A 26,760-nucleotide genomic window follows, 5' to 3' on the forward strand; every position below is an offset into this window, starting at 1 on the left:
ATCTGGTTGAATCGTGGATCTTTCTAGGGGCTTTAACTGGCTCTTCATCCTTAAAGTCCAAGCACATTTTCCTGACCCGTTCTAGCAGGCTAGTAATTGCTGTTCTTGGGAACACACTGCTAGCATTTGGTGTATTAAACTGTATACAGTAAAACTGCCTTAAAAAATTATGTAACTCAAACTAGACTTGACCTTAACAACGCCCATTGGGGCGATTAGAGAGTTGGAGCCTGGGTGTGTCCAGGAACAGCTGGCTGCCAAATCCCAATGAGGACAGAAAGCCTGGCAGGATTTCCCTCCGGCCCCTGCTTCACTACCCCCTCACAGAAGGCTCCTGCACCCCAGCTGCCCTCCGGGGTAGATGGCTTCCGAATTATCAATTCTCAGGGAAAGAAGGCAGATGGCATGCCACCACAGGACGGATGACCAGATGTCACAGCTGGCTCCCGGTTGGGATATGAGTGACTTTGTGGAGGATGGTGCCCAAATTACGCAGGCCGATTTCCTCACCAGAGTGACAAAAACAGGGGCTCCTCAAAGACTAGCCCCTTTTCTCCATTTCCTTGGGGAATGAAACCCATGATCTTCAGTTCCTCAGAGAAGTGAAAGTAGCAACAAGGAATCCAGTAATTCCTGTTATCTGCACGCTTTATAAGTCAGCTGAGCCTGAAGCAGTGGCCTAGAGCCCGCACACCAGACACCGCTGCCCTCTCTCTGAAGCCAGAGGAACATCAGGATGCCTCAGCCGCCCACCTTACTCCTGCTTCTCCTCCTTTCCACCGGCAGTGCCCTGGCCCTGAGGCTCTGCTCCTTTAATGTGAGGTCCTTTGGGGAAGCCAAGAAGGAAAACAAGAATGCCATGGATGTGATCGTGAAGGTGAGACCTTTTCCTGTCGGAAAGAGCGCCAGACCCCCCTCGTGCCCTCTCTGATGCGTTCAGACTTTAAGAGACTCAGGAGATGTTCCACTCAAGTTAGTCGCTGGGGTGAAGGTAGCAGCCGCCTTGGCATTTTGTCACAATAATGGCAGCAGTAATTCCAGTAACCACATCACCTCTCTGGGCTTCATGTCATCATCTGAACGTGAGGGTAATGCCAGTACCTCCTTGTAGGACGGTTTTGGGGAATGCTTGAGTTGGCACGTGTGAAGCCCCTAAAACAGCATCTGGCTCCCGGTTACTGAACGCCCCTGTCAGGCACTGCAAATACGTGATTTCCTTTCATCACCCTTAAAAAGGAGGATTTTTATCCCCACAAAGAGATGAACAACAAAAGGTGAAGTGACCTCATATAGGTGGTGGGTGGGTAGGTGGAGGGGAGCTGGGAGACCAGCCCAGCCTGGTCTTTTTACCCATCAATGCAGCACAGATTTTTTTGCTAGCTCTTTTCTCTCTTCTTTTCTTTCTTTCTTTCTTTTTTTTTTCATTCTGTTTTGTTGCTTTTCGTTTTTCTTTTCTTTCTTTTTCTTTCTTTCTTTCTTTCTCTTTCTTTCTTTCTTTCTTTCTTTCCTTCCTTTCTTTATTTCTTTCTTTCCTTCCTTCTCCCTCCCATCTTTCTTTCTTTCTTTGTTTTTTTTTCTTTCTTTCTCTCTACACCCCTCTCTTCTTCCTTCTTCACTGCCCACCCCATCAACCTTTTCCCAACTATCAATTCTTATCTTTCTCTCCACTTAGATAAGACTTCCCTTGCACAGGGCGCCTGGGTGGCTCTGTCAGTTAAGTGTCTGACTTTGGCTCAGGTCATGATCTCATGGTTTGTAGGTTCAAGCCCTCTGTCAGGCTCTGCACTGAGCCTGGAGCCTGCTTCGGATTCTGTGTCTCCTTCTCTCTCTGCCCCTCCCCTGCTTGTGTTCTCTCTCTCTTCCAAAAATAAATAAATAAACCATTAAAAAATTTACATATATATGTATATATATGTGTGTACATATATATGTATACACACAAATATATATACACATATATATGCATATATACATATATACATATATATACATACATACACACACACACACACATATATATATATATATATGTATATATATATAAGACTTCCCGTGGGTATTGTGACCAATGTCTGGAGATGCTGCTCACATTTCTTTAGAGTTGCTTGACTCTCTTTACCCTACAGGTTAATTTATTTTTGATGATGCTGGGAGCTGAAACCTTTCCCAGGGCTCTGTCTGGGTATTATCACCTTAGAAACCCCTGGAGGCACCAGGGTATGGTGGGAACACCAGGAGCTCTGGGGTCAGATCCCACCAGGCAGCTGTGTGAGCAAGCCCAGGAATTCCCTTCTCCTCGCTGAGCCCCTGGGCCTTTCTGAAAGTGGGCCTTACACAACCTGTAGCACCAGTTGGCCTAGACAAATCAAGGTAGAGCCCGTGAGTGGGCAGGTGATCTCACACAGAGCTGCCACTGTTGGCATTAATACACAAAGTGAATTAGAGCAAGGACTGGCATGCTCTGCTCTTACTTACATGGTCCTCTCCCTGGTTGGCCCTGCCCTTTGGACAGCACCCAACGCCTTCCAGAGATTGTTGTTCAGCCAGAAGAGCCATGCCAAGCCTGTGGGAGCCGAGACTCCCTGGCTCAACAGGCAACTTTGACATACGAGGAAACTATTTTCCCTGCTTCCTCACACAAGGGCTCGTGGAACCCGGGTACCGACTGTGTTCCCATTACCTTCCTCACTTATTCTATCGAGGCAATGTCATCAGAGTCTTAAGAGAACAAAAGACTATCTTTTGTTCCTTGGTGATTCCATTATTGGGGGCTTATACTCAGCACCTCCCCTGAGCGGCTGTGTCGGATGGACACAGGGCTGATGGATGGACAGCCCATCACACCAAACACCAAGCATGTGAAAAGTCTTTGTCAAGGACTCCTTACTTTTCCCATTGTTGCAAGACCATCCTGTAATCAGAGGCCATCCCCAAATACCTCCAGAGCCATTGAGAGCACAAACAATAAAACCCAAACCCAGGCATTCAGGAAAGTAATATTTACAGGGGCTAATGTCTAAGTACCTACTATAGGCCAGGAATTTTAAATCCTTTTTTTTTAATGTTGATGTTTATTCATTTATTTTTGAGAGAGAGACAGCACAATCAGGGGAGGGGCAGAGACAGAGGGAATCTAAAGCAGGCTCCAGGCTCTGAGCTGTCAGCACAGAGCCCAACGTGGGGCTTGAACCCATGAACCATGAGCTCATGACCTGAGCTGAAGTCAGATTCTTAACTAACTGAACCACCTAGGTATTCCCAGGAATGTTATATTCTTATTATGACATAGGTGGCATTGCCCGCACTTTGTAATCCAGAAAACAGAGACTCAGAAAGAAGTGACTTACCCAGGATTCCATAGCTGTTAAGGGGAAGGATCAAGTCCAAACATATGACCCAATCATATTCGTGGAGGTGCGTTTTCCACTCTTCCATACTGGATTTATCACTTCAGAGACGAGCCCAGTTTCATCACGCTGTTGTCATTATGACCTTCATCAGGGAGGTTGGAGAGTGAGGGAGGCTTGCTGTCATCATCTCGGGTTTGCTGGCTGGCACCATGGGCAGTTTTCCAGATGCCAAACCCTGCCTGCTTCTGTCTGCTTCTTCAGTTTGTGTCCTTAAAGAGCGAAGTCTGTTCAGCCAACAAACACTCGCTGAAGGTAGACCACGTGCCAGCTGCTCTGAGGCACGCACTGGGGATAAGATGGTGGACATGGGAGGCATTGTTTCCACAGCACATGATAATGATGATTTCCGGATTGCTTACTGTATGCCGGGTCCTTAACATGCAGTATCCAAGTTCAGCCTCACAACCCCGCTGGTTGCATTTTGTAGACGAGACAACTGGAATTCAGAGAGGAGGAGTACATTGTCCTGGGCGTCATGGAGCAAGTGAGCAAAAGAACAAGGGCTTGGACCCAGGCCTAACTGACCCTCTCTGTGCTCTTTCCCCACCATGCTGGTTGCTCCCTGTTCAGAGGCACAACAAAAGGTTTAATAGGCTTCTCTGGCCCCAGAGTGTTCATAGAGTTCTCCAGAGTGTCCCTTCCCTTCCCCCCAGCCCCACTCACCACACCACTTGCTGGGAGCCCCTCACTACTGGCCATGCTCAATCCCTACTCCCTCCCTCTGTGAACAGCAGCCTCAGGAAAATCTTGAGTTTCAGGTTTGGGAGGGCCTTCTGGGGGCCCTCATCTTTGGAGCCTCATTCTGAGGAGATGGAGCCTGGGGGGGATCTATTTTTCCTGGCCTGAAATTGGGGCAGAGAAAACACGCATCAGTGGTGGATTTGAAAACTGAGAAAAATGCTCACAATGTCATGTGAGATTAAAAAAAAAAAAAAAAAAAAAAGACCCAAACCGTGTAATAAATATTGCCACTGTTTGCTGAGCGTCTTTTCTGTGCCAGGGACTAGACTGAATGTATTATTTCCATCATGTCTTTTAATCTCTATGGCAACCCCATAAGGAGGGTACTGTCCCAGTTTACAGATAAGGAATCTGGCGGTTCAAGGAACATTCGTGACTTGCTCAAGATCACACAGCTGGTGAGCGATAGAGTCAAGACATGAATCCAAGGCCATTTGATTCGATGCCTATATTTTCAACTAACGGGCTAGTTATTCTGATGCCATTTTGTAAATACGTATAAGTATAGAAATCACATGAGAAGTGTCTGAGTGGTGGCTTTACAGGTCATCAGGTGATTTTTTTATAGTCTTCTACATTTTCCAAATTTTCTACAATAAGCAACATTATTTTTATAATTAGAAAATTATAACAAAATTATTGTTTTAAGTTTATCTTGAGAGAGAGGAGTAAAGAGAGGGAGAGAATCCCAAGCAGGCTCTCTGCTGTCAGTAAAGTCTGATGCGGGGCTCAATCTCACAAACCTCAAGATCATAACCCGAGCCAAGATCAAGGAGATGTGGGGCTCCAGAGCATTTGTTATTGAGGCAAAAGGGTTGTAAACGGAATCTAAAAGCTCAACCCTTCATGGGCGCCTGGGTGGCTCAGTTGTTTGAGTATCCAACTCTTGATTTCGGCTCAGGTCATGATCCCAGAGTTATGAGATCGGGCTCCAAGCTAGGCATGGAGCCTGCTTGGGATTCTCTCTCTCTCCCTCTCTCTGTCCCTCACCCCCACTCAAGCACACACTTGTGCTCTCTCTCTCTCTCTCAGAAACAAAACAAAACAAAACGAAAAAATAAAAGCTCAACCTTTCTGCTCAGGAAAGGGAGTCTGAACTCTGGCCCATTTTTGTCCGGCGGCAATGGGTTACATTCAAAAGGGACCTTGGTCTCCGAGGAGGAGCAATCAGGGGATGTGGGGATCTCCTCCGTTGTTGAGCATAGTGGTCAAGCAGGGCTCCGCAGTGGATGATCCCATTATTCACATTCACAGGGTGTTCATATTACTTAACTGCACTGAGGCAGAGTCCTCAATTATACTATGGGGATAACAAGACGGCCAACATCAAAGGACTATTATAAAAATTTAATGAGTTGATGATAAGAGCTAACACTTATAAAGCCAGGCACCACATGAAGCACTCTATGTAAGACAATTTATTTAACTTATGTTAAATAGACTCTCACCTGTCACTTTTTTTTTTTTTGAGAAAGAGAGAGTGCGGGTGCAGGGGCAGGGCAGAGAGAGAGGGATAGAGAGCATGCGCGAGGGGCCCCTTGTGGGGCGGGGCAGAGAAAGAGAATCCCAAGCAGGCTCCATGCTTGGTGTGGAGTAGCTCGGTGTGGAGCTTGAAGCAGGGCTCAGTCCCATGAACTGTGAGATCATGACCTGAGCCGAAATCAAGAGTCAGACACTTAACTGACTGAGCCACCCAGGCGCCCCTCATCTGTCATATCTCAATAAATATTGGCCATCATCTCCTCTCCCATAATTACTTTATCCTCAAGCAGTTTCCTTTTTTTAATAACACTTTAATTTTTTAAAATTAGAAAGGTATCATTTTTTAAGTTAAAAAATTTTAATTTCTAACTTAATTTTATTAAGTTAAAAATGGTCATTATGGACTACTTTGAACATATAGAAGCATATAAAGAAGAAAAAAAATATCAGCTGTTACCCTATCACTTGAAGATAAGAGCTATTGGCATTTAGGGCATTTTATGGGCATTTTTCTATGCAAAAATAAATACATAAAACTGCATCTGGGGGTGCCTGGGTGGCTCAGTTGGTTAAGCGTCTAACTTCAGCTCAGGTCATGATCTCATGGTTCGTGGGCTTGAACATGTGTTCACAGCTGTCAGCTGTGAGCTGGCTTCGGATTCTGTGTCTCCCTCTCTCTCTGCCCCTCCCTCGTTCACACTGTGTCTCTCTCTGTCTCTCAAAAATAAATAAATGTTAAAAAAAAAAATTAAAAACTGCATCTGTTTTGCAGCATGGAGACTGCCCTCTATCACCAGTTTTGTATTCTGCTTTTATATTGGAAGTATTTCACATGTTGTTAATATTCTTTTAAAACATGACTTTTAATGCTACATAATGTCCTATGCCATGTTTACAACATCTTTCATTTAATGCTTTTCTATTTGGGGATACTTAGGTTGTTTCCAAGTTTTTGTTGTGCTATTGCACAATGCCTCTTCCTCTTTGATCTGTACAAATAATAATAATAGCAATAATAATTTCGTGTGTGGCTCCAAATGCCTAGCACTGTTCTAAGGACCCATTTAATCCTCCAGCAACCTTGTGAGGGAATAACTGTCATCATTCCAATTTATAGATGAAGAAACTGAGGTGCAGAGAAGTAGTAGATATTTCTTTATAATAGAAGACCTTCCTCAAAGGGGGAAAACTAGGCCAAAGAGTAAGTACATACTCCAAGACTTTTGATACATACTTTAAAGTGCCTTCCAGAAAGGTCTGACAGAGACCAGTGACTAAATCAGCAAGCTGGCTCGGTGGCAGGACCCAGCTCTCCCTGATGTTTTAACAGCATGGTAGGCTTTGTAGTCACAAGAACCCGAATTCAAATCCTGACTCTACCCTCTATACTGGCTGTGTGACTTCAAACTTTCCACTCAAACACTCTGAGCCTGGTTTTCTCCTGAGGTTAGTGAGCCAATAATCATAGTTCTCTCACAGTGTTGGTGAGGCTTATGGTAGGCTCGCAATAAATGTTAACCCTTGTAATTTTTATTATTATGATTTTGTTGCCAGGTGAACTGGGGAGACCCATATCCATACTGGCACCTCTCACGTACTAAGAGCTTAAGAAATATTTATTATTATTATTATTATGGTGATTATTCAAGCAAAAAAAAAAAAACAAGATATAGGACATGTGATCATAGGCTCTGGATTCAGATTGCCTGGATTTGCATTATGCCTTGGCCATTTTCTAGCTGAGTGACTTTGGATAGTTTACTCGGTTTTCCTGGAGCCCCAGGCTCCTTATCTTTAAAACGGACATAACTGAAAAGAAATAAACATTAAAAGGTGGGTGGGGGGGGGGGCTCCTGAGTGTCTCAGTCAGTGGTGAGTTCAATCCCCACGTTGGGTGTAGAGATTACTTAAAAATAAATTATTTTTAATGTTTTATTTTATTTTTGAGACAGAGAGAGACAGAACATGAACAGGGAAGGGGCAGAGAGAGAGGGAGACACAGAATCAGAAGCAGGCTCCAGGCTCCGAGCTGTCAGCACAGAGCCCAACGCAGGGCTTGAACTCATGAACCATGAGATCACAACCTGAGCCAAAGTTGGATGCTTAACCGACTGAGCCACCAAGGCACCCCTAAAAATAAAATTTTTAATCAAATAAAATAGACATCAAAATACGACCTGCCTCACAAAGTTCTTCACTTATTTCAGTGATGAAATTCATTACTTTAACAAAGCACCAATCCTATACCTAAAACATAGTAAGTGCCCAATAAAAGATTTTATTACTTGCAGTAAATGGCCTGAAACACCTGCGAATTCTGTCTTCACAGGTCATCAAACGCTGTGATATCATACTCCTGATGGAAATCAAGGACAGCAACAACATTATCTGTCCCATGCTGATGGACAGACTAAATGGGTAAAGATGGGGCTCCTGGACCCTCTGCAGACTCAAGGCCAACTGCAAGGACACCTGAAAAGCCTCAGGAATTGAACCAAGGGTGAAAGCCACCACTCACCCTGACTACCAAGTCACATGACCAACACTGCCCACACTTCCAACTCCATTAGCCAAAGTCCTGAGAACTTTCAACCAGCTAGTGTTAATATGATAAAGTAAAATAGGGGGAACAGATGAGGAGCCAGGACAGAGAGAGAAACAAAAGAGACAAGGGGCTGAGCTTAGAACTACCATTATAAAAAAAAGGTGGAATGCAAATATGAAGTCATGGTATGCCCGCAGGCTGGAATATGATGTAGCCATTAAAAATCATGATCACTACAGAATAGCTTAGAGCTAAATATTCCAGTATGGAAAGATGGCTGCAGTATATTGAAAACAGCAGGTTCAGAACCGTAGGTAGAGTAGCCCATTTTAGTAATCACATTACCCTATACATGAATAAGCATGTGTTTGAGTTTGCATGAGCCTAGAGGAAAGACTGGAAGAATGTGCCCAAGCCATTAATAGTGGTTACTTCTGGGCCAGGGGAGTGGGTGTGATTGGAGGACCATTGTGGAGGCAGTCAGTGAAGAAATGCAGAATATTTACTTTTTATTTTATATATTTCTATATGATTTGAATAGCTTACAAAAAGTCTGATTTTACAACTTCAAAAAAAAAACCCCAAAAGATAATGTCCTCAAATATTTTTAAATTACGTTGGATTATATTTGTGATTTATATTCTTTCTCAAAGAATAATCAGCAAACCCACCCACCTGAAAATCATCCCAATGTGAGTTAAAAAGGCATATTCAAGGGGCACCGGGGTGGCTCGATTGGTTGGGCAACTGACTCTTGATTTCAGCTTAGACCATGATCTCCCGGTTTGTGAGTGTCAGCCCTGCATTGGGTTCCACACTGTCACAGTGCAAAGCCTGCTTGGGAGTCTCTGTCTCTCTCCATCTCTCTCTGCCCCTCATGTGCACTCTCTCTCTCTCCCAAAATAAATAAATAAACTTAAAATTTTTATTTTTTTTAATATTTTTTTATTCACTTTTTGAGAGACAGAGACAGAGTGCAAGCAGGGCAGGGGCAGAGAGAGAGGGAGACACAGAATCCGAAGCAGGCTCCAAGCTCTGAGCTGTTAGCACAGAGCCTGACACGGGGCTCGAACCTACGAACTGTGAGATCATGACTTGAACCGAAGTTGGACACTTAACCAACTGAGCCACCGAGGCACCCCTGTTATTATTTTTTAAATAAATGAATGGTCACTCCAGCCTCATTCAGCCTGGGAGGAAATCTTGGACACTCTCCTTCACACAGAGGGTCCCCTGGGCTGGTTCCCCCTTCTCCGGTGCTCATTTTCTCATCTGGAAATATGGAGTTGGGCTGAGCTTCTCCATTCAGCCTCAGCAGCTCTTCTCTTTCCAGATCTGATCTTTGATGATAGAAAAGAGAGTTTAGTGCAAGGGTCAGGTGCCTACACTCAACTCAGACCACTTGTGTTTGGATTTTGACTCTGCTATGACTTTGGGCAAGTTACTCACCCTCTTTGCACATCATTTTCCCTGTGTATAAAATGGGACTGGTAATGGAACCCATCTTCCCGGAATGTGGTGCTGATTAAATCCTGCATATAAGTGGTTGGGCTGTGCCTGGTCTGTAGCAGTGACCAGTCAGGGCTGGTGGTGTCTATTACTAGTAAAAGGAAGCAAATTATGGTGGCAAATGATGGTCCCGAGGGCCGCATGTAACAGCTGCCATCGGTACCCTAACTACATGCCAGGCATCCAGTTAATCAATTTACGTGTGTTATTTCATTCACTCCCACAACAGCTTTGTGGGGTGGGTACTATTACTGTTTCCCTTATAGCTGAGGGAACTGAGGAACAGAGAGAAGGGACTTGCCCAAGTTCACCCAGCCAGTAAATCGTGGAGCTTACCTTTGAACCTGGGTCATTTCTGACTCCAAAGCTGGTGCTCTATTCTGAACCTCCTGAGCTTTCCTTAGAGGGACTCTGGTCAGTTTGCAGAAGTACGAGGGGACAGGGGCTCTATGCCCCTCCCCACAGCCAGCCTGGATTGAGTCTTCCCACCCCAACTGGCCTCAGTTGTCCCAGGCCCCCTAGACCATGCCACTGACTCCAGGCAGAAGCAGGCCTGTTTGTCCCCTTATCCCTCGTAAGCCAACAGGAGCCTTAGTCACCTCACAGCTGAGTCACGGCAAGCATTTTGCCAACCCAAAATTTGGCAGGCTAGATTCAGAACAAGGCCAACTTTCCCAAACTGGAAGCCCAGTGGAATCCAACGTCCACATTCCTCAGGCCCCAGTAGCCAGACCTGCCTTAGAATATGTATCTAGTGGCACCTTGATGGTTCAGTTGGTGAAACGTCTGACTCTTGATTTTGGTTCAGGTCATGATCTCATGGTTCGTGGGATCAAGCCCCGAGTTGGGCTCTGCACTGACACCGAGGAGCCTGCTTAGGATTCTCTCTCTCTTTCTCTCTCTCTTAAGATAGATAAACTTAAAAAAAAAAAAAAGAATATTTACCTAATTTCTGTAGGGCCTAGGTTGGGCCCTAAATGCTCCTTCTGCTACTAAACCTGAGAATATGCTATAGCTTAGACATGCCCTAGATCTTTCTGCGGGCAAATGGGTTAGACCGTGCCAGGCGCTGACCAGGGTGAGTTATCAGCAGGTTTGGCAAACACATGGGGAGTCAAGTTTCCCTGGTGTAAATGAGGGGTAGAGGTAATGGGACTTCACATCTGTATCGCCAGCCCCCAGAACATAAACAATAGCTGGTCTGAAATCATAGTTCTAGGACTTGTGAGAAAATGCTTGAGGGTTTTCAGAGCAGGAGTGAATGTCCAATGAAAACGTTACTAGGAATTCTGCATATGATAAATGTTCAGCAGTAGTGTATGGACGGGGTGACCTGATAAGGTTTCCTCCACCAGGAAGTATGAGGTCAGCCCCAGCCATGAGCCAGAGTGAGATATGGAGCAGATTCTGGCCTGAAGCTTCTATGGTCTCAATAATGTCCCACAGGTGCAGGGCAAAGGGTGTGGATTTGGAGTATGTAGGATCTGAGTTCAAATCCCAGCTCTGCACCTGCAAACTATACAAGGTGGGTAACAACAGTACCCATCTTCTAAGGGTAAGAGTTAATGGCTGTCAAGATCCTGGAAGATGTCACATTCCCAGTCAATGGTGGCCCTTCTTATTAGACCCCAAGGTTATGATGAACAGTAACCCTTCTCCATGATGCCATTGGTGATATGGATACAGAGTGAAGATAGGGGAACATGCAATAGGGGGATGTTTATTTTTTAAGATGCATAATGTAAAATCTCTGCATTTTAGAAATTCAAGAAATTCAAGAAATTCAAGAAAAGGCACAATGTACAACTATGTGATTAGCTCTCGCCTTGGAAGAAACACATATAAAGAGCAGTATGCCTTTCTCTACAAGTGAGTATAGCCTATGCTTCCTGGAATGTGGCTCACTTATAAATGATGACTGTGAATTGAATCAAAATGCTTATCTTTTCTTCAAAACCAAATGTTGACCTCTAATCAGTTCTCAATATTGATCAAAATAATTGCTGTCAAATTGACTCTGAAGCAAAGCGTTACCTCTTCAAACTAAAGAGTACAAGCAGCTTCCTAACACCTAATTTGTTGGTTGAGTCAGTGACTGCCTGGTCAGGAGGGTCAGGAGTTCTTTATCCTCCCTCATCAAGTCCTGGCCCAGGGATGGAAACCTGAGTTGCCCAGCATGGCTGTCTCTGAAACTTCAGAGTTTTGTCTTCTTCCTACAGTAATTTGTTCTAAGTCTGAACATTAACTTGTGGGTGCCCCAGATAAGTGGTACTGCTCAGATCTCCAGCTTTCAAAGGGTGGCCATGGAGAAGAGTAGATGGAGCCTTGTTCTCGGGTGAAAGATCCCTTGCAGGGCAAGAGCCTGCCTGGGGGGCTAATGAAGCCATGTCTCTGCTTCTTGAATGAAGACGTCAACTGACTCAGCTGGAAGTGCTTCCTATTTTTTCTCCCCTAGGGAAAAGCTACTGTCTGTGAAGAAACGCTACCTCTACCATGACTATCAGGCTGGAGACACAGATGTATTTTCCAGGGAACCCTTTGTGGTCTGGTTCCAGTCACCCTACACCGGTGAGACCCAAGGCGCCAGTAGTGAATAACCTCCCTGTGATCCCATGAATGGACAATAGCCCCAGATGTGAGCTGGGGTCCCAGGGTTTACGCAGCATTGTTAAGGAGGCATCAGACTTGAGATGGCCATTGAGAATGTCTGATACTTGAGTGTTAGGGATGCAGCCTGGCTTCTCAGAATGCCAAGACCTCCTCCCTTAGAATGCACCTGAAGTCAGTGGTAACTCCACTCTTGTTGGAGCAGTTAGGCTGATGGAAATTATTTACTGCAATTCTTGAGTTGCAGTCAAGTATAGCTTCATTCTGAAAAATCTCAGTGGTGGCCAGCAGAAATGAACCCCAAACTAAAGTCTCCCTCTGCCTCTAGTAATGACATGGCAAAGTCCTCCAAGGACTGGGTATAGAGGGGAAATCCAAATGATTGCTCCCTTAACTTTGACAACAACTACACTTATATAAGCCACTAACAAGTATTGATCCCTGATTAGTGCCAGGTTCCTGCAACCTTGCAACACCCTGCAGGTTAAGACCTAGGATTGTCTCCACTTTTACATTTGAAGAAGCCAAGGTTCAAATAGGTGGAGTCACTTGTCCAAGGTCACCCAGCAGCTCTTGACATGAATGAGCAGGGCTGTAACCCAAGCCACTATCTTGGGAGCACATACTCTTAACCACAGTGCATCTTGAAATGGAAAGTCAAGAATTAATTTGATTTGCAGATTGAAGCTATATAGAATCCAATATCTTTTCAGTACCTACGACGTGCCATGGTCTGTTCCAGGCACTGACCAAGGCAGACAAAGCCCCTGCCCTAGTGAAGTTATGTTGTAGTAGGCAAGACAGATAATGACCAAATAAATAAATGTATGTGAGCATGTACCCCAAATTTATACTACACAAATATAAACACCCTGAACGATGAAGTTAACTATTCCCACCCTGGCTAATTAGTACTTCAGGAAAACCAACATGGAAGAAAGGTGGAGGAATTTCCAGTAGAAGAAGAGAAGGATCTGGGGGCTGTTTAGGACAGAAATGCATGTCAGAGAGCATGTGTAATAGCTTCATCGTGCACACAATTCACACTTAGCTGACCAGAGCAGTGTTTGGAGAGCACCCTGCCCCCCGCCCCAAGTGATTATTTCTTCTCCGAGAGAGTCTTCAGCTACACACAGCTAAACATTGCTAAACAAACCTGTTTGTCTTGGGCCTCCACCTTTTCACCCTTCTCTATCTCTCGTCCCCTAGGATGGCACTTCAGCCATGCCCTGTTTAGAATTTTTTTAAATTTATTTATTTTGAGAGAGCGAGGGGGAGGGGCATGGATGGGGAAGGCAGAGAGACCTAGAGACAGAATCCCAAGCAGGCTCTGCTCTGTGCTGGCAGCGCAGAGCCCAACGCAGGGCTTGAACTCACAAACCATGAGATCATGGCCTGAGCTGAGACCAAGAGTTGGACGCTTAACCGACTGAGCCACCCAGGAGCCCTCCTGTTTGGAATTTTCTATCTTGTACAAGGAAACATTATGTCCCCTGTATTTGAGATTAAAGATAGAGTTAGCCATTCATCTATCTTTTTTCCCTTTTATTCATTTACTTATTCATTCATTTATGTATTCAATCAACAGTTTTGAGCATCTCCCATGTGCCAGGTGCTGTGCTAGGTGCTGGAGCCAAGAGGGTGAGCAAGACAGAACTCAGGTTCCAGTGGGCCAAACTCAGAAGCACAGCAAGTAATCTCAGGGCATGAAGGAAGTACAAGCAGGGTGCATTCCATAGTGGGGTGAGGGACCAACCCAATTTAGGTGACATTGGGTTGTGACCTGAAGAAGCCAGTCACAGAAGACTGGGGAAAGGGCCATTCTGAGGGGAGGTGCCAGTAAGCTTAGAGGTGGAAAGGAGTTGGGATGTGTAGGGAGACCAGAGAGAGGATGGGGGGGTGGAGCGGAGGCCTGAGAAGAGTGAGAAATAAGGCTGGTGGTAAGTGCAGGGTCCTGGAGACAGGCTGCAGGCTCTGAGTCCTGACTTTCCATTGTGTGACCTGAGCAGTGATTCCCAACAGCCCCTAGCTCCCTAGTAGGCCTAGGGACCCAGGCACAGGACAAGGGAAAGCTGGGGGAAGAGGCATTCAGAGCACAACAGCTCCATTGCCAGGTGGGCGAGGCTCAGTTCCAAGGCTCCCTCTGTCCCTCCTGGTGGGGGGAGGTTTTCAGATATTTCACAAAAGACCACTTTCTTTTTTAAATAATGTTTGGGTTTTTTTTTTCCTGATTACAAAAGAAGCATAAACTGACAAGCCTCTTTTTTTTTTTTTTTAATTAGAAAAAACTTTTTTCTTTAGTACAAAAGCCAAACAGGCTTGACTTATTAGTTTTTAAAAAGTAGAGAATATAATTTTTCAAAAAATGAGAAAATAAAAACACCCACAATACCAGCAAGCAGTACTGTCTACTGGCTTTCTCTTAGCTCTGCAGGTGAGTGGGAGAAAAGAGGCTTTCATGTACTGAAAATGCCGGCCTAATCGTCCTAAGAACAGGCACATCTCAGCCACCGGCTGGACCCTCTAGGAATGAGGGGACCCAGACAATGCAGGCTGGGCCTTCTAGGGGGACAGTCTGTTTCCCTTCAGCAGTGTTCATGGAACCTTCCTCTGTTCAGGGAAGTGTGTGACCTCCGCCTCTTTCCTGTTCCTCAGTTGTCAAGGACTTCGTGATTGTCCCCCTGCACACCACCCCTGAGACCTCCGTTAAAGAGATTGATGAGCTGGCTGATGTCTACACGGATATGAAACATCGCTGGAAGGCGGAGGTGATGACCCTCTGTGTCTGTTGAATTCCTGTCTAGCAGAGGCAGAATGTGGTTCTGGGGAGGGATGAGGGACTCCCCAGGAGGGTGGGGGGTGGGGCAGGACCTGTGCAGACCCCCACTATTTTAGAGCCTCATTTTAGGCCTTACCTCTGCCTTAAATACCCTTCTTGCTAAATTTGCCTGGGTACTGTCCACGTGGGCCTCAGCAATTCGTACACTGCTCCCCTAATAATGGCTGCCCAAAATCACTGGGTGAATAGCTATTGCCAGGCCACACTGAGGCTGAACATGCACAGGTTGATTTAATCCTCCCAATAACCCCATGAAGTAACTACCTTTCTCATTCTCACTCTGCGATGAGAACAGTGAGACACAGAGGGATCAAGAGTCCTTCACTGCAGGTGATGACTCTCAAATTGGTTCATGAAAGGAAGAGCAATTTATTGGTTTATGTGACTAAAATGTCCAGAAGTAGTTCAGGCATAGCTGGATCCAGGGCTCAGACAAGGTAATCAGGGCTTGGCTTGTCTGTTTCTTTCCATCTCTTTACCTTCCTTTCCTCTGGGTGGGCTCCACCCTTGGGAAGGGAAGATGGCCACCAGCAGCTTCCAGACCCAGTGGTCTGAGACAGATTTTCTGTGTCATAATACAATAAGTTTCTCAGGATTGGGTCCCATTGGCCCTGATTGGGTCATTCATCCATCCCTGAACCAACCACTGCGATCAGCTCTGGTTAAGAAGCTCTGATTTGTTAAATCAGTGTGAGCTTCAGCCCAATCTCACAGACTGGGGTGAAGGAGGAAAGTAGTTTCCCAAATAATCAAGGGGTGCTATTCTCACAGAAAGGGAATACATCCACCATCCGTCTCGGCCTCATCTGGAAAATGGGGATGTCACCCGCTGCGGCTATGAGGGCCTGTGAAAGCTCTTGGCAAATATAGAAGTGTTCCAGAGGGCTCTTCCTCATTCCTCTTTCCTCCTTTTGGGATGTGACTCCAGTGACCTCCCCTTCCCCCCTCCTCAGTTCCACTGTTCAAACTGCAAAATGAGTCAAGGAAAGTGTGGACACAGAGCTAGGACATGGAGAGCACCAGGTGTGTAAGTCATTGCTTATTTGTAAAAAGCAAGACAAGAGAAAGACTCATTCATTCCTAAAATTCTGAATTCATTCATTCACACAACAAGAATTTACTGAGCATCCATTACATGTCAGGCACTAGGGAGACATCGGTGGCACAACAGTGAACAAGAGGGCCGTCTTGTGCTGAGGGCCCTTCAGTGAGGCAGATCAGGATTTAATTCTTGACTTTACCACTTGAGCCCATAAGTTGAGTGGCCTAGAACTGGTCACTTTATCCCTCTATCCTGTTTCCCTTCTACCTTCTAGTGTTTATTGTGAGATTTAATTTAAATTTTATGAAACATTTAATGCTTGGCCTGACAGGCGGTACATGCTCAGCAAATCATGCCTATAACAATAGGAGCTGGTGGTCACTTGGGTTAAGGATGACATTCTGACCTCGGCCGCGCCCATCAATCTCAGGGAAAACCATGGTCTCTGAGGTCAAAATAAAATGTTTTTGAAGAAAACTCTAAAGTCAGCAACAGCCCCAAACAACAGCACCAGCAAGGAAATCCGATGCTTCCTCTGGATTGAGGAATATTAAAATTCTGTTCCAAGAGCTCTGAAGGGAAAAACACTTCTAAGACAGGAGGTGCTGCTGGTGGCCTCGGGGCAGGGGTGGACAACTCACTCTGTCACCTCCTTCCTTTCAGGCTCTTCCTACTTCCTCAGTAGACAGAATTTCCACAGGAGTGAGTTCCCAACTTCCAAACAATAGGACAGAAAAGCAGGGTGCCAAAGGTGTCAAATTAGCCACCCAAATTCATCTGTCCTGCTCGGAAACAAAAGGCATTGATACATCTGTATGTTTATCCTCTACAGTAGTTTGAGCCAGAGAGATTTGAGGAAGATAAATGAGCTGGATTCTTTGATCCCCACCTAACTCCACAAGCTGAATTAGAGGGACACAGTGACTAAGAGCAGGAGGGAAGGGCCACAGCAAACATCCTCCTTCCCAGTGAGAACACCTTCCCTTGTACGTTCTCCCCTGACAAATACTCATCAAAACTGTGACTCAGTTTTAAACTCTAAAAAAAAAAAAAAAAAAGAAAGAAAAAGACCTTATATTACTTTGCCAAGTGCAGCCAAAGACTGGATGACTTAAACAACAGAAATGTATACCCTCACAACCCTAGAAGCTGGATGTCTAAGGTCAAGGTGTCAACAGGGTTGATTTCTCCTGAGGCTTCTGTCCACGGTCTTCCGTCCATGTCTCTCTGTGTCCCAATCTCTTTTTATGAGGACACCGGCCATATTGGATTAGGGGCCACCCCTATAACCTCATTTTACCTTAGTCACCTCTTTGAAGGCCTTTCTCCAAATACAGTCACATTCTAAGGTATCGTGTGTTAGGACTTCAACATACGAATTTGTAGGGGTGGGGGAGGGCACAATTTAGCCATAACAGACCCCGTTGTTTGCTGAGTATGGGAGGTGGGGCCATTGCTAGCAGTTCTGAGCAAAAGCATTGGCAATAATACACACAAGGTGACGGTTCCAAATAATGTCTTTCAGAATTTCATTTTCATGGGTGACTTCAACGCCGGCTGTAGCTATGTGCCCAAGAAGGCCTGGAAAAACATCCGCTTGAGGACTGACCCCGGGTTTGTTTGGCTGATAGGGGACCAAGAGGACACCACAGTCAAGGAGAGCACCAACTGTGCATATGACAGGTAGGAGGCACCTGCCTGACTCCAGCTAGCCCATCCAGTGCTTGGTATGCATCAGGAAAGGTGCCTTGCTCTGGGCGGAGGAAGAACCTGGCTTGCAGCGCTGAGTCAATTAGACTTCGAGCCCGGCCATTGGGTACTTGTGCAGTGTGCAAACTGCATGGCCGTGTCCGGGAGCCCTGAGCATTGCAGCTTAACTGTGGCTAGTGCAGGCTTTGGTGTCAGACAGGTCTGGATTCAAATCCTGCCTCTACCATTTCATGTATCTGTGCATATGTCTGTGTCTTTGCTTCCTCATCTGTAAAATGGAGATTGTAGTCATGCCTCATTCATGGAGCCACGATGAGGATTAGATGAAGTAGTATATGTCTTCTCACACAATGCCTGGCATATGGTAAGCGTTCCATACATTCACCGGCTGTTAATTATTTCATCACAAAGACATACCACAATGCATTCACTCAAATCCCCTGTCATTGGGCTTAGGTTATTACCAAGAGTTTCCTGGTAGAAGCACTGCTGAAGTGAACATTCTATACATGTACTTTGTGCATATATTTATGAATTGCTCAGGGTAAAACTAAAAATGAGACGAGTAAGTAAAAGGGTATTTACTTTTTTTTTTTTGGTTTTTTTGAGAGAGAGGGTACAAGTGAGAGAGGGAGAGGGAGAGAGAGAGAGAGAAGCAGGGCTCACCTGGAGCGGGGCTCAAACTTATGAGCTGTGAGATCATGAGTCAAAGTCAGAGGCTTAACCGACTGCGTCACCCAGGCACCCAGGGTACTTACTTTTTTAAAACTTTTGCTACAGGGGTGCCTGGGTGGCTCAGTCAGTTAACCCTCTGACTTTGGTTCAGGTCATGATCTCACAGGTTCGTGGGTTCAGGTCATGATCTCACAGTTTGTGGGTTCGAGCCCCGCATCAGGCTCTGTACTAACAGCTCGGAGCCTGGAGCCTGCTTCAGATTCTGTCTCTGTCTTTTCTCTGCCCCTCCCCTGCTTGTGCTCAGTCTCTCAAAAATAAATAAAATGTTAAAAAAGAAATTTAAAAAAAGCTTTTGTTACATATTCCTAAATGCAAACACATACCTGTAAATAATAGCATTCTCGGGGCTCCCGGTTGGCTCAGTGAGTAGAGCACACGGCTCTTGATCCCGGGGTGTGAGTTCAAGCCCCATACTGGGTGTAGAGATTGAATGAAAAAAAAAAAAAGTAAATGATAACATTCTCTCACAGTTGTAACATCTCCCTGGGGAATTTCAATCAGCTCTCACTTTTGTTTCTTAAACTGAGAGGTGGGGAAGGCACTTGAATTGTGTGCATGTTCATGATCTCCCCACCCACAGCAGAGACCGCAGGCTGGGAAATCCGCTGTGACCGCAGTTCCCAGAGCTCAGCCTGCCTCCGAGGAAGCAGGAGACGGCTTCTGCCAGAAGACAGCTGTTCTCACTTCTCTAGTTTTGAGGTCTGGCTTTCATTTCCATCCATGACCTCCTTTGTTCCTCTCGGAGCTTTCAGGGCTGGTGTGTCCTTTGCAGAAGTCACTGCTCCAGCTCTCAAGAGTGGAAACAGCCCTAGCACTGGGGAAAGCGGAATCAAGGCAGGAGGGTTACAAGAGGCTGAGCTCGCAGGTGCCTGCCTCCTCTCTCTCACTTTGACCAGTTGCCAACAAAGCTGGTTGGAGTAGGCCACTCACCCGCCAGCCTGTTCACCCACCAGTCTGTTCACCCACCTGCCTACTCACATGCAGTTGTGCATTGACCGTGGGCAGGTCAAGAACCTTCTGCACCCCTGACCAACAAGAGGGAGGTGATTGAAAATAATGAAGCAGAGAACAGTGAATCACAGGGAAAGATGTTCACGTAAGATTGGGTGGGGTGGGGGAACAGGTTAAAAAAAGATGTTTACTGAAAGAACCTCAGTTTTATACACATATATGCCAAAGGATGGCAGGATTACATGTGCTTTTTTTTTTTTTTTTTAATTTCTCATTTTGCTGCTCTGAATTTTCTGTTTTCCGTACAAGCATATATCTTTTAGGGTTTTTTAAAAAGGCATATAAATTTCTAACAAGGAGAGTAAAATGAAATGGTCTCAATTCCAGTCTTCGTTCCGTGTTCAGATATTTATTGAACACCTCCCATGAGCTGTGCTCTGCTGCTGGACACAAAAGATGTCAAGAGCTGGCCTGTGCCATGCCTCGGGAAAAACTTCAATGGCCTGCACACATATGTAGGAGTCAGAAACGGGGGTCTTAACGATGTTGCTCTCTACTCTCTGGGTCTGAAGGATGGCTCTAAGAAATCTCCAGCCAAAGGTGAAGAGTTCACTTGGGTACTGAATTCAAAGTTAACCCCGGTGGTATGGTAGCAAACACAGGAAACCAAGTCACAGGTCGGATCAGGGAAAGCTTGGTGGAGAGGCATGAACTGGCAGTTTGACTCACCTCGTCCTTGTTCAGTCAGTGGGTTGGAGCCATGCAGACCCCAACTCATCACTCCACCTGGGATACATTAGAGTCCGTGTTTCCCAGACTCATTTAGCTACCATGTTCCCGGTGTTTGTTATCACCGCAAAGCAACCATACTATGGTTTTTGTCTGTATTTGTCTTTAAGTCCATTCATTTCTAATGAAATAAATTAATTTTTAAAGGAAATTTCATGTTAAGGTGAGAAACAATATCCTCTGTCATAAATTGAAAATAGCTAAAAATAAGCCCTGTGAAAATCAAACCATGTTAAATTCTGCCTTAGTTCTCTCGCTTGCAGAATGCTTGGTGACTCCAGCCTGCTCAGTCTTGGTCAAAATGGGAGCTTAGGGGGTTATTAAAGATAAGCCAGTACCTTTCTCTATAATCAAATCAAGAAAAGTGAAAAATAACTGTGAAGGGAAAAATATTCTCACTATGCAAGTCATTGGTACGTGGTGTGGTGTCCACGTATCATTTATAATCTTCTCCTCCACCATCAGGGCTAACTGCCCACACAGGGAAACACTGTTTTGGAGCCCATGGGGCCACGGCAGGGCTTGGTCCCATTTCCCAGTCTGAGGCATTGTCCTAAGGGTCACCAGGTCTGCACTTTGAACATCACTCGGAAGAGCCAGGCTGCTCAGTCCATTCCAGATGTCAGACAGGAAATTTGGTTGGTCTCAGAAATCAACAAGGTGGATTAATGTGACTGTCTTCCCTCCCCTTCTCCAGGATCGTGCTTCGAGGACAAGAGATCATCAGCTTTGTTGTTCACAGATCAAACAGAACATTTGACTTCCAGAAAGCTTATGGGTTGACCAAAGAGGAGGTACAGCTGCCATCTTGTCTTTCTGTGCCACTGTCCTGGGAAGATGAGTTGGTGTCACCCTTTGAGGCCACCACTGGAGACACAACACTGGGCCATTGGACCTTGAGTCTCAAAGCCCATGATTCTGTGACTTGAAGACCTGTCTCAATTTCTGATTGAGCTGGTCCAGGGATGATGCTCACCAGTGTGTGTTCTGTTGGGTGACTTTAGGCCTTTTGTCTTCCCACTTTGAACCTGAATTTGTTCAGCACTAAAATGAGAGTCTCCTAATCCCCAAATTTGTCTCCTTTTTCTCTTTATAGGCCTTGGATGTCAGTGACCACTTTCCAGTTGAATTTAAACTACAATCTTCAAGGGTCTTCGCCACCAACAAAAAATCTATCTCTCCAAGGAAGAAAAAGACCCGTCGCTCCTAGATACAAGAATGCCATTTTATTAACCATTTCTTGCTTCTAAATAAAACAGCTTTAACAGGTATGAACTTCTGCCTGCACTCAGGAAACAAGTCTGGTCCAACTGCTTTCATTTTTCAACTTGAATTTAATCTGACTTGAGTCAAATTGGGAGGACAGTCTTCTCTTACCCTTCTTGGGCTCCTTCCTCCCCTGACTTATCTAAAAGGAAACTGGGGGATTTTGCAGTCCAAAAGGACAGGCTTCACGTCCTGAGAAAGGCCAAGGCCCCAACTGTACCCTAGGATTTGGGCAATTATCTGTTTGAGGAATCTGTCCCCTCCCATTCGAGATCAGGATGGTGATCGTGTCTCATGGGGATGAAGAATGAAGGCCATCCCACCTGGCCTCCCTGCCTCCAAATTGTCCTCCAACTCAGCAAGCCCAGTAACCACCAGTGCCATCCTTTGAAATTCCATTCTGACCACAGCCCACTTGCATTCCCAGCCCTGCTTCAATACCCTGCGGGGGCTCCCACCGCCATCTGGAGAGAGCCCAGAGTTTTTGGATGCCCACAAGGGTCTGTATTTTCTGGCGTAACACGTCAGCCTCACCTTCATCCCATCTTGCACTCTGTGTCCAGCAGGACTGCCCCTTCCCTGCATGGCCCCAAGCCTCCCTCCTCCTGGGCTTTGAGTAGGCCAGTTGGCTGGCAGAGGCTCAGGGTTTTGTTATCATTCTGCAACCAAAGAGTTACAGAGGACTCCTGCCCGAACCATTTTGCCTGTATCCATGGTGACCATTCTTGTTTGTTTCACTTCGCTTTCCCTTACATTGCTTCTTTTGTTCAAGTGGTACCTGAACATGGCTAAATATACGAGCAGTACCAAAGAATAAGCAGAGACAAGAAATGCTGCCCTGGGACCTCACCCACTCGTTTCCTGTCTCAGAAGCAAGCCCTCTTACCAGTTTATGCATCCTTCCAAGAGAGTCTATGCATAAATAAGCACCATATGTAACCTTGAAACATAGAGTATATTATGCATGGTCCTACTTCTCGCTGATTTTCCTTAATATATCAGAGACGATGTGACTTTTGATATAAGAAAAAGAGACCATAAGCCTGAGTTTTGAAATTTGGTTGCATCTGACTGACGGAATTAAATTAAAAGTGTTCTGCTTACATGGGAAAACCATTTTCCCCCAAATTTCGTTGGAATGGGGGGGGGAAGGTAGTAAGGTTATAAAGTTCCTGTCACCTCCTCTTGTGAGCAGGGCTCACCAACCCAGGAAGACATCCAATTTCCAAGGTCCCAAATGGTCAAGCAGGCAATTCCCAAATGAGCTTACTCTGGAGGAGATGATGATCCTTTCATTCCAGAGGCCAGCGGCATGGCTGGGACAAGAGCCCTGTGCTCGGTGGGGGAGGCAGGGGAAGGTGGACCAGACCAACCACTGTCCTGTCCACTGCTCCAGCTGGTCCTTCCCACCCTGTGACCTCCTTTGTGACAGGACATCCTTCTGTCTCTGCATTGGAGCAGCTTACTGGAGCCACGGGCACCTGCTGGCTCTGGGGCCACTCTGCCCAGCAAGAGGAGGCAGAGTGGGGCTTCTTGCTGGTCACAACTTAACAGGGCCACAGATATGCTCCCATCCCTTTGGGTCACCTGGCCTGACTGGGGCAAGGAACTCTTGTGCCTTTTAGGGGAAGGAAGGCACACCTTGGTGGTACACAACCTTTCAGCTTTGGCTTTATCCAGAGGGTTCAAAACTGGTGTGTCCCAGAATCCCAGGGGACCTGTTGCCATGCTGATGCCTAGGCTCCAGGCCCCCAGAGGCTGTCTCAGAAGGTCTGGGGTGGGGCCCAAAAGCCTGCGTTTTTGAGAGGCTCCCAGAAGACCTGAGGATAAGACTTTTCTTTCATTAGTTATTGAGAAACCAGATCTTAAACTCACTCTCCTGGCCCTGCTTAGTGAGAAGAGGGTAACATGAGGAGGGGATAGGCTCACTTTGGAGCCATAATCTGTACCACTTACGAGCTCTGGGATGCTGAGCAGGCCACTTGCCTTCAGTCCCCTGATGTGATCAACCTCAGAGGTGAAGTTTCAGTAAGATAATGAATGTAAAACACTGAATGTGTGCTTCACACTTAGCAAGCCCTTGACAAGTGGAGGCTATATTTTTATTAGCAGGACTTGCTCCGTCAAAGGGTGGCTCGCTTTAAGTCTTTGGGTACATATGTCTCTCATTTAATTACTTTGAATTTTTGCTATACGAGGAATCAGACCAAGGTTCCATTTCTTTATCTTTGATCACAAAAAGTATTTCAGCAAGTGAGTCTTGAGAAATTGAGATGCCCCTCTTCCATTCCTGTTATTTTCTCTTGCTTATCAACATCCCCTTCCTGCCTCAAACACAGCAGCATTTCTTTCATGCTCTTCATCCTGTCTCTGTGGGCTGGGGGCCAGAGGGTGGAGGGGGTTTCTTCAGTTCAGCAGCCCTGGCTCATATCTTTCCCTTGGGCTGGAGAAGGCAAGTATAAGGACAGTTGTCAAACCAGGAAAATAAAAGGAGACAGAGTTTTTGTGTCATTAATTAAACTCAGAGGGCACTACTGTGCCATCTTGGAGAAGAAGGCAATAGTCTTCACATAATTATCCTTAAAAGAAAATATTTTTTGAACCAAAAGTAGTAGACATTGGGTAGTAGGATTGTTGTAATTTTTCTTTTAGAAACACTTCCAGATGGAAACACCTAACTTACAAAGTTAGGGAGTGATTTTTGCTGGTACAAATTGGGGATTAAAAAATTGACAGGGCTTCCTAGTGCATTCACGTTTCTCAAACAATGTTTGAAGGATATAAAATGGGATGGCACCAGGGATATGAGAACTAAAATTCAGTTAAAGGGGGGCACCTGGGTGGCTCAGTCAGTTAAGTGTCCGACTTGATTTCTGCTCAGGTCATGATCTCATGGTTGGTAAGATGGAGCCTTGCATCAGGCTCTGTGCTGACAGTGCAGAACCTGCTTGGGATTCTCTCTCTCCTTCTCTCTCTGCCCCTCCCCTGATCACACTGGCACACTCTGTCAATAGAAATAAACATTTGAAAAAAAATTAAAAAAAATCAGCTAAAGAAAGGTAAACCTCACCACGGTTGCTTGAATTTGCCCTCCACCCTCCTGCCCCAGACCTTTATACATAATGTTTCTCAGCCTAAAGCTCCCCTCCCCTCTTTGCCCCTCTTCCCTGCAAACACAATGTCCCTGTCTCCATAGGCCTAAGGCTTTCATAGCCTTCAAATCTCCATGCAAATCTCCTTTCTCTGAGATGAATGCTGCAGACACACACACACACACACGCACACACACACTTTTCCCAAGTATCTGCTCATGAGGTAGGAACATGGGCTTGCACATATTCTCCAGCTGGCCCAGATTCCAGCTGATTGGTACAAGTCCATGTTCCTATTTCATGAGTTTGCCAATGGCAGGAGAAAAATCTATGTTTATCATTTGCAAAAACTCCTTCTGCTGATACACTCTTCTCTAGGAAACTCTTAAACTTCCCCCATCAAATATCCTGAAGTTTCGTTTTATTTTTTTGACGTATTTTGAGATATTAAATTTTTTTTAATGTTTATTTATTTTTGAGAGAGACAGAGACAGAATGCAAGTGGGTTAGGGGCAGAGAGAGAGAGAGAGAGAGAGAGAGAGACAGAATCCAAAGCAGGCTCCAGGCTCAGAGCTGTCAGCACAGAGCCCGACGTGGGGCTCCAATTCAAGAGCTGTGAGATCATAACCTGAGCCGAAGTCAGACGCCCAACCGACTGAGCCACCCAGGCACCCCTGAGATATTTTAATAGTTTCATGGAGGTTAGAAAATATCCTTGGGGCACCTGGGTGGTTTAGTCAGTTTTAAGAGTCCGATTTTGGCTTGGGTCATGATCTCATGGCTCATGGGTTCGAGCCCCACATTGGGCTCTGTGCTGACAGCTCAGAGCCTGGAGTCTGCTTCAGATTCTGGGTCTCCCTCTCTCCCTGGCCCTCCCCTGCTTGCTTTCTCTCTTTCTCTCAAAAATAAATAAACATCAAAAAAAGAAAATATCATTAAAGAAGATAATAATAATAATAATAATAGCTACTACCATTGGCTAGGGCTTGCTGTAAGAAGTCATGCCATGCACTCTCTCACTAAATTCCAACCATGGCACCAAAAAGGTGGGGTCTGTTGTCATCTCCATTTTATAAATGAGGAAACTGAGGCCCAGAGAAGTTAAACAACTGCCCATGGTCACACAGCCGGTAAGTACTGGAGTCCAGCATGACTCTTCCATGAGGCAAAGTAGGCACAGAGCCTAGGGTTTGTAATACATTTTTTTAAATAATTTTTTAAAGTTTATTTTACTTATTTGGAGAGAGAGAGAGAGCACAAGAGGGGTAGAGAGAGAGGGAGACAGAGAATCCCAAGCAGGCTCTGCACTGCCAGCATGGAGCCCGATGTGGGGGTCGAACTCATGAACCGTGAGTGAGATCATGACCTCAGCCGAAATCAAGAGTCAGTCACTTAACTGACAAAGCCACCCAGGCTCCCCAGGGTTCATAATACTTTTGAGGGCCATGGAAATGTTTTCTTTCAGAAGAAGGAATAAGATAAAATTTTAGGTTGAAGTAAAAACCTTAATACATAATATTAATATATTTGTATTTATACCAACATAGTTGTAAAATATACTTTTTTTAAATATTTTTTGTGGAAGAAGGGATGCATGAAGGCAAAATGCCTAGGGACCATGAAAGTCATAATGTGGCTCTGCTGGAGTGAAAAACTTAGTTCAGGTCAGTCCGTCTTAAAAGTTTAGGTTTTCACTAGGCCAGTCTAACCCCATTTTACAGGTGAGGAAATTGAGGTCCAAGGCCACACAACAAAGGAATGGCAGAGCCTAGCATAGAACGCAGGTTTCTAGCAGATCAACCAGGGTGCTCTGTGGTTAGACAGCACCACCTGGTGGTCTTGCTGGGTACTTCCCTTAGTCAAAGGACCCTAAACACAGGGTAACAGACTCAGATATCCCCAGGAAGCAGCCACACAGTCTACCCTTGGGCTCCACACTCAGCAGGAGGGGAGCCAGGACAAGGAGATTTCTTTAGGTTGTCATCAGAATTCACACATTCCCGGCCCCTCACCCCTCTCTCAGGATAACAGTTATCCCTCAG

General features: G+C 45.5%; 1 protein-coding gene across 1 annotated transcript; it reads left to right on the top strand.

Annotated features, from left to right (window-relative positions):
• The first annotated feature begins 582 nt into the window (after positions 1–582).
• DNASE1L3 (deoxyribonuclease 1 like 3) lies at positions 583–21,659 on the top strand. Its single transcript, XM_027055204.2, has 8 exons — positions 583–877; positions 7,963–8,051; positions 11,449–11,556; positions 12,143–12,255; positions 14,950–15,062; positions 17,701–17,858; positions 21,058–21,154; positions 21,457–21,659. Exons 1-8 carry the CDS (start codon positions 737–739, stop codon positions 21,568–21,570), a joined length of 933 nt encoding a protein of 310 aa, XP_026911005.1. The 5' UTR covers positions 583–736; the 3' UTR covers positions 21,571–21,659.
• Positions 21,660–26,760: the final 5,101 nt, after the last annotated feature.

This window comes from Acinonyx jubatus, chromosome A2 (genome assembly GCF_027475565.1).
Source record: "Acinonyx jubatus isolate Ajub_Pintada_27869175 chromosome A2, VMU_Ajub_asm_v1.0, whole genome shotgun sequence".
In the NCBI taxonomy this organism is placed as follows: domain Eukaryota; kingdom Metazoa; phylum Chordata; class Mammalia; order Carnivora; family Felidae; genus Acinonyx; species Acinonyx jubatus.

What these genes read in the sequence shown, in the direction of transcription:
- DNASE1L3 (XM_027055204.2), top strand. Translation starts at nt 737, where the DNA reads ATGCCTCAGCCGCCCACCTTACTCCTGCTTCTCCTCCTTTCCACCGGC. An exon ending in CCATGGATGTGATCGTGAAG is followed by an intron (nt 878 to 7,962) that starts GTGAGACCTTTT and finishes CTGTCTTCACAG; the next exon opens with GTCATCAAACGCTGTGATAT. An exon ending in AACATCGCTGGAAGGCGGAG is followed by an intron (nt 15,063 to 17,700) that starts GTGATGACCCTC and finishes AATGTCTTTCAG; the next exon opens with AATTTCATTTTCATGGGTGA.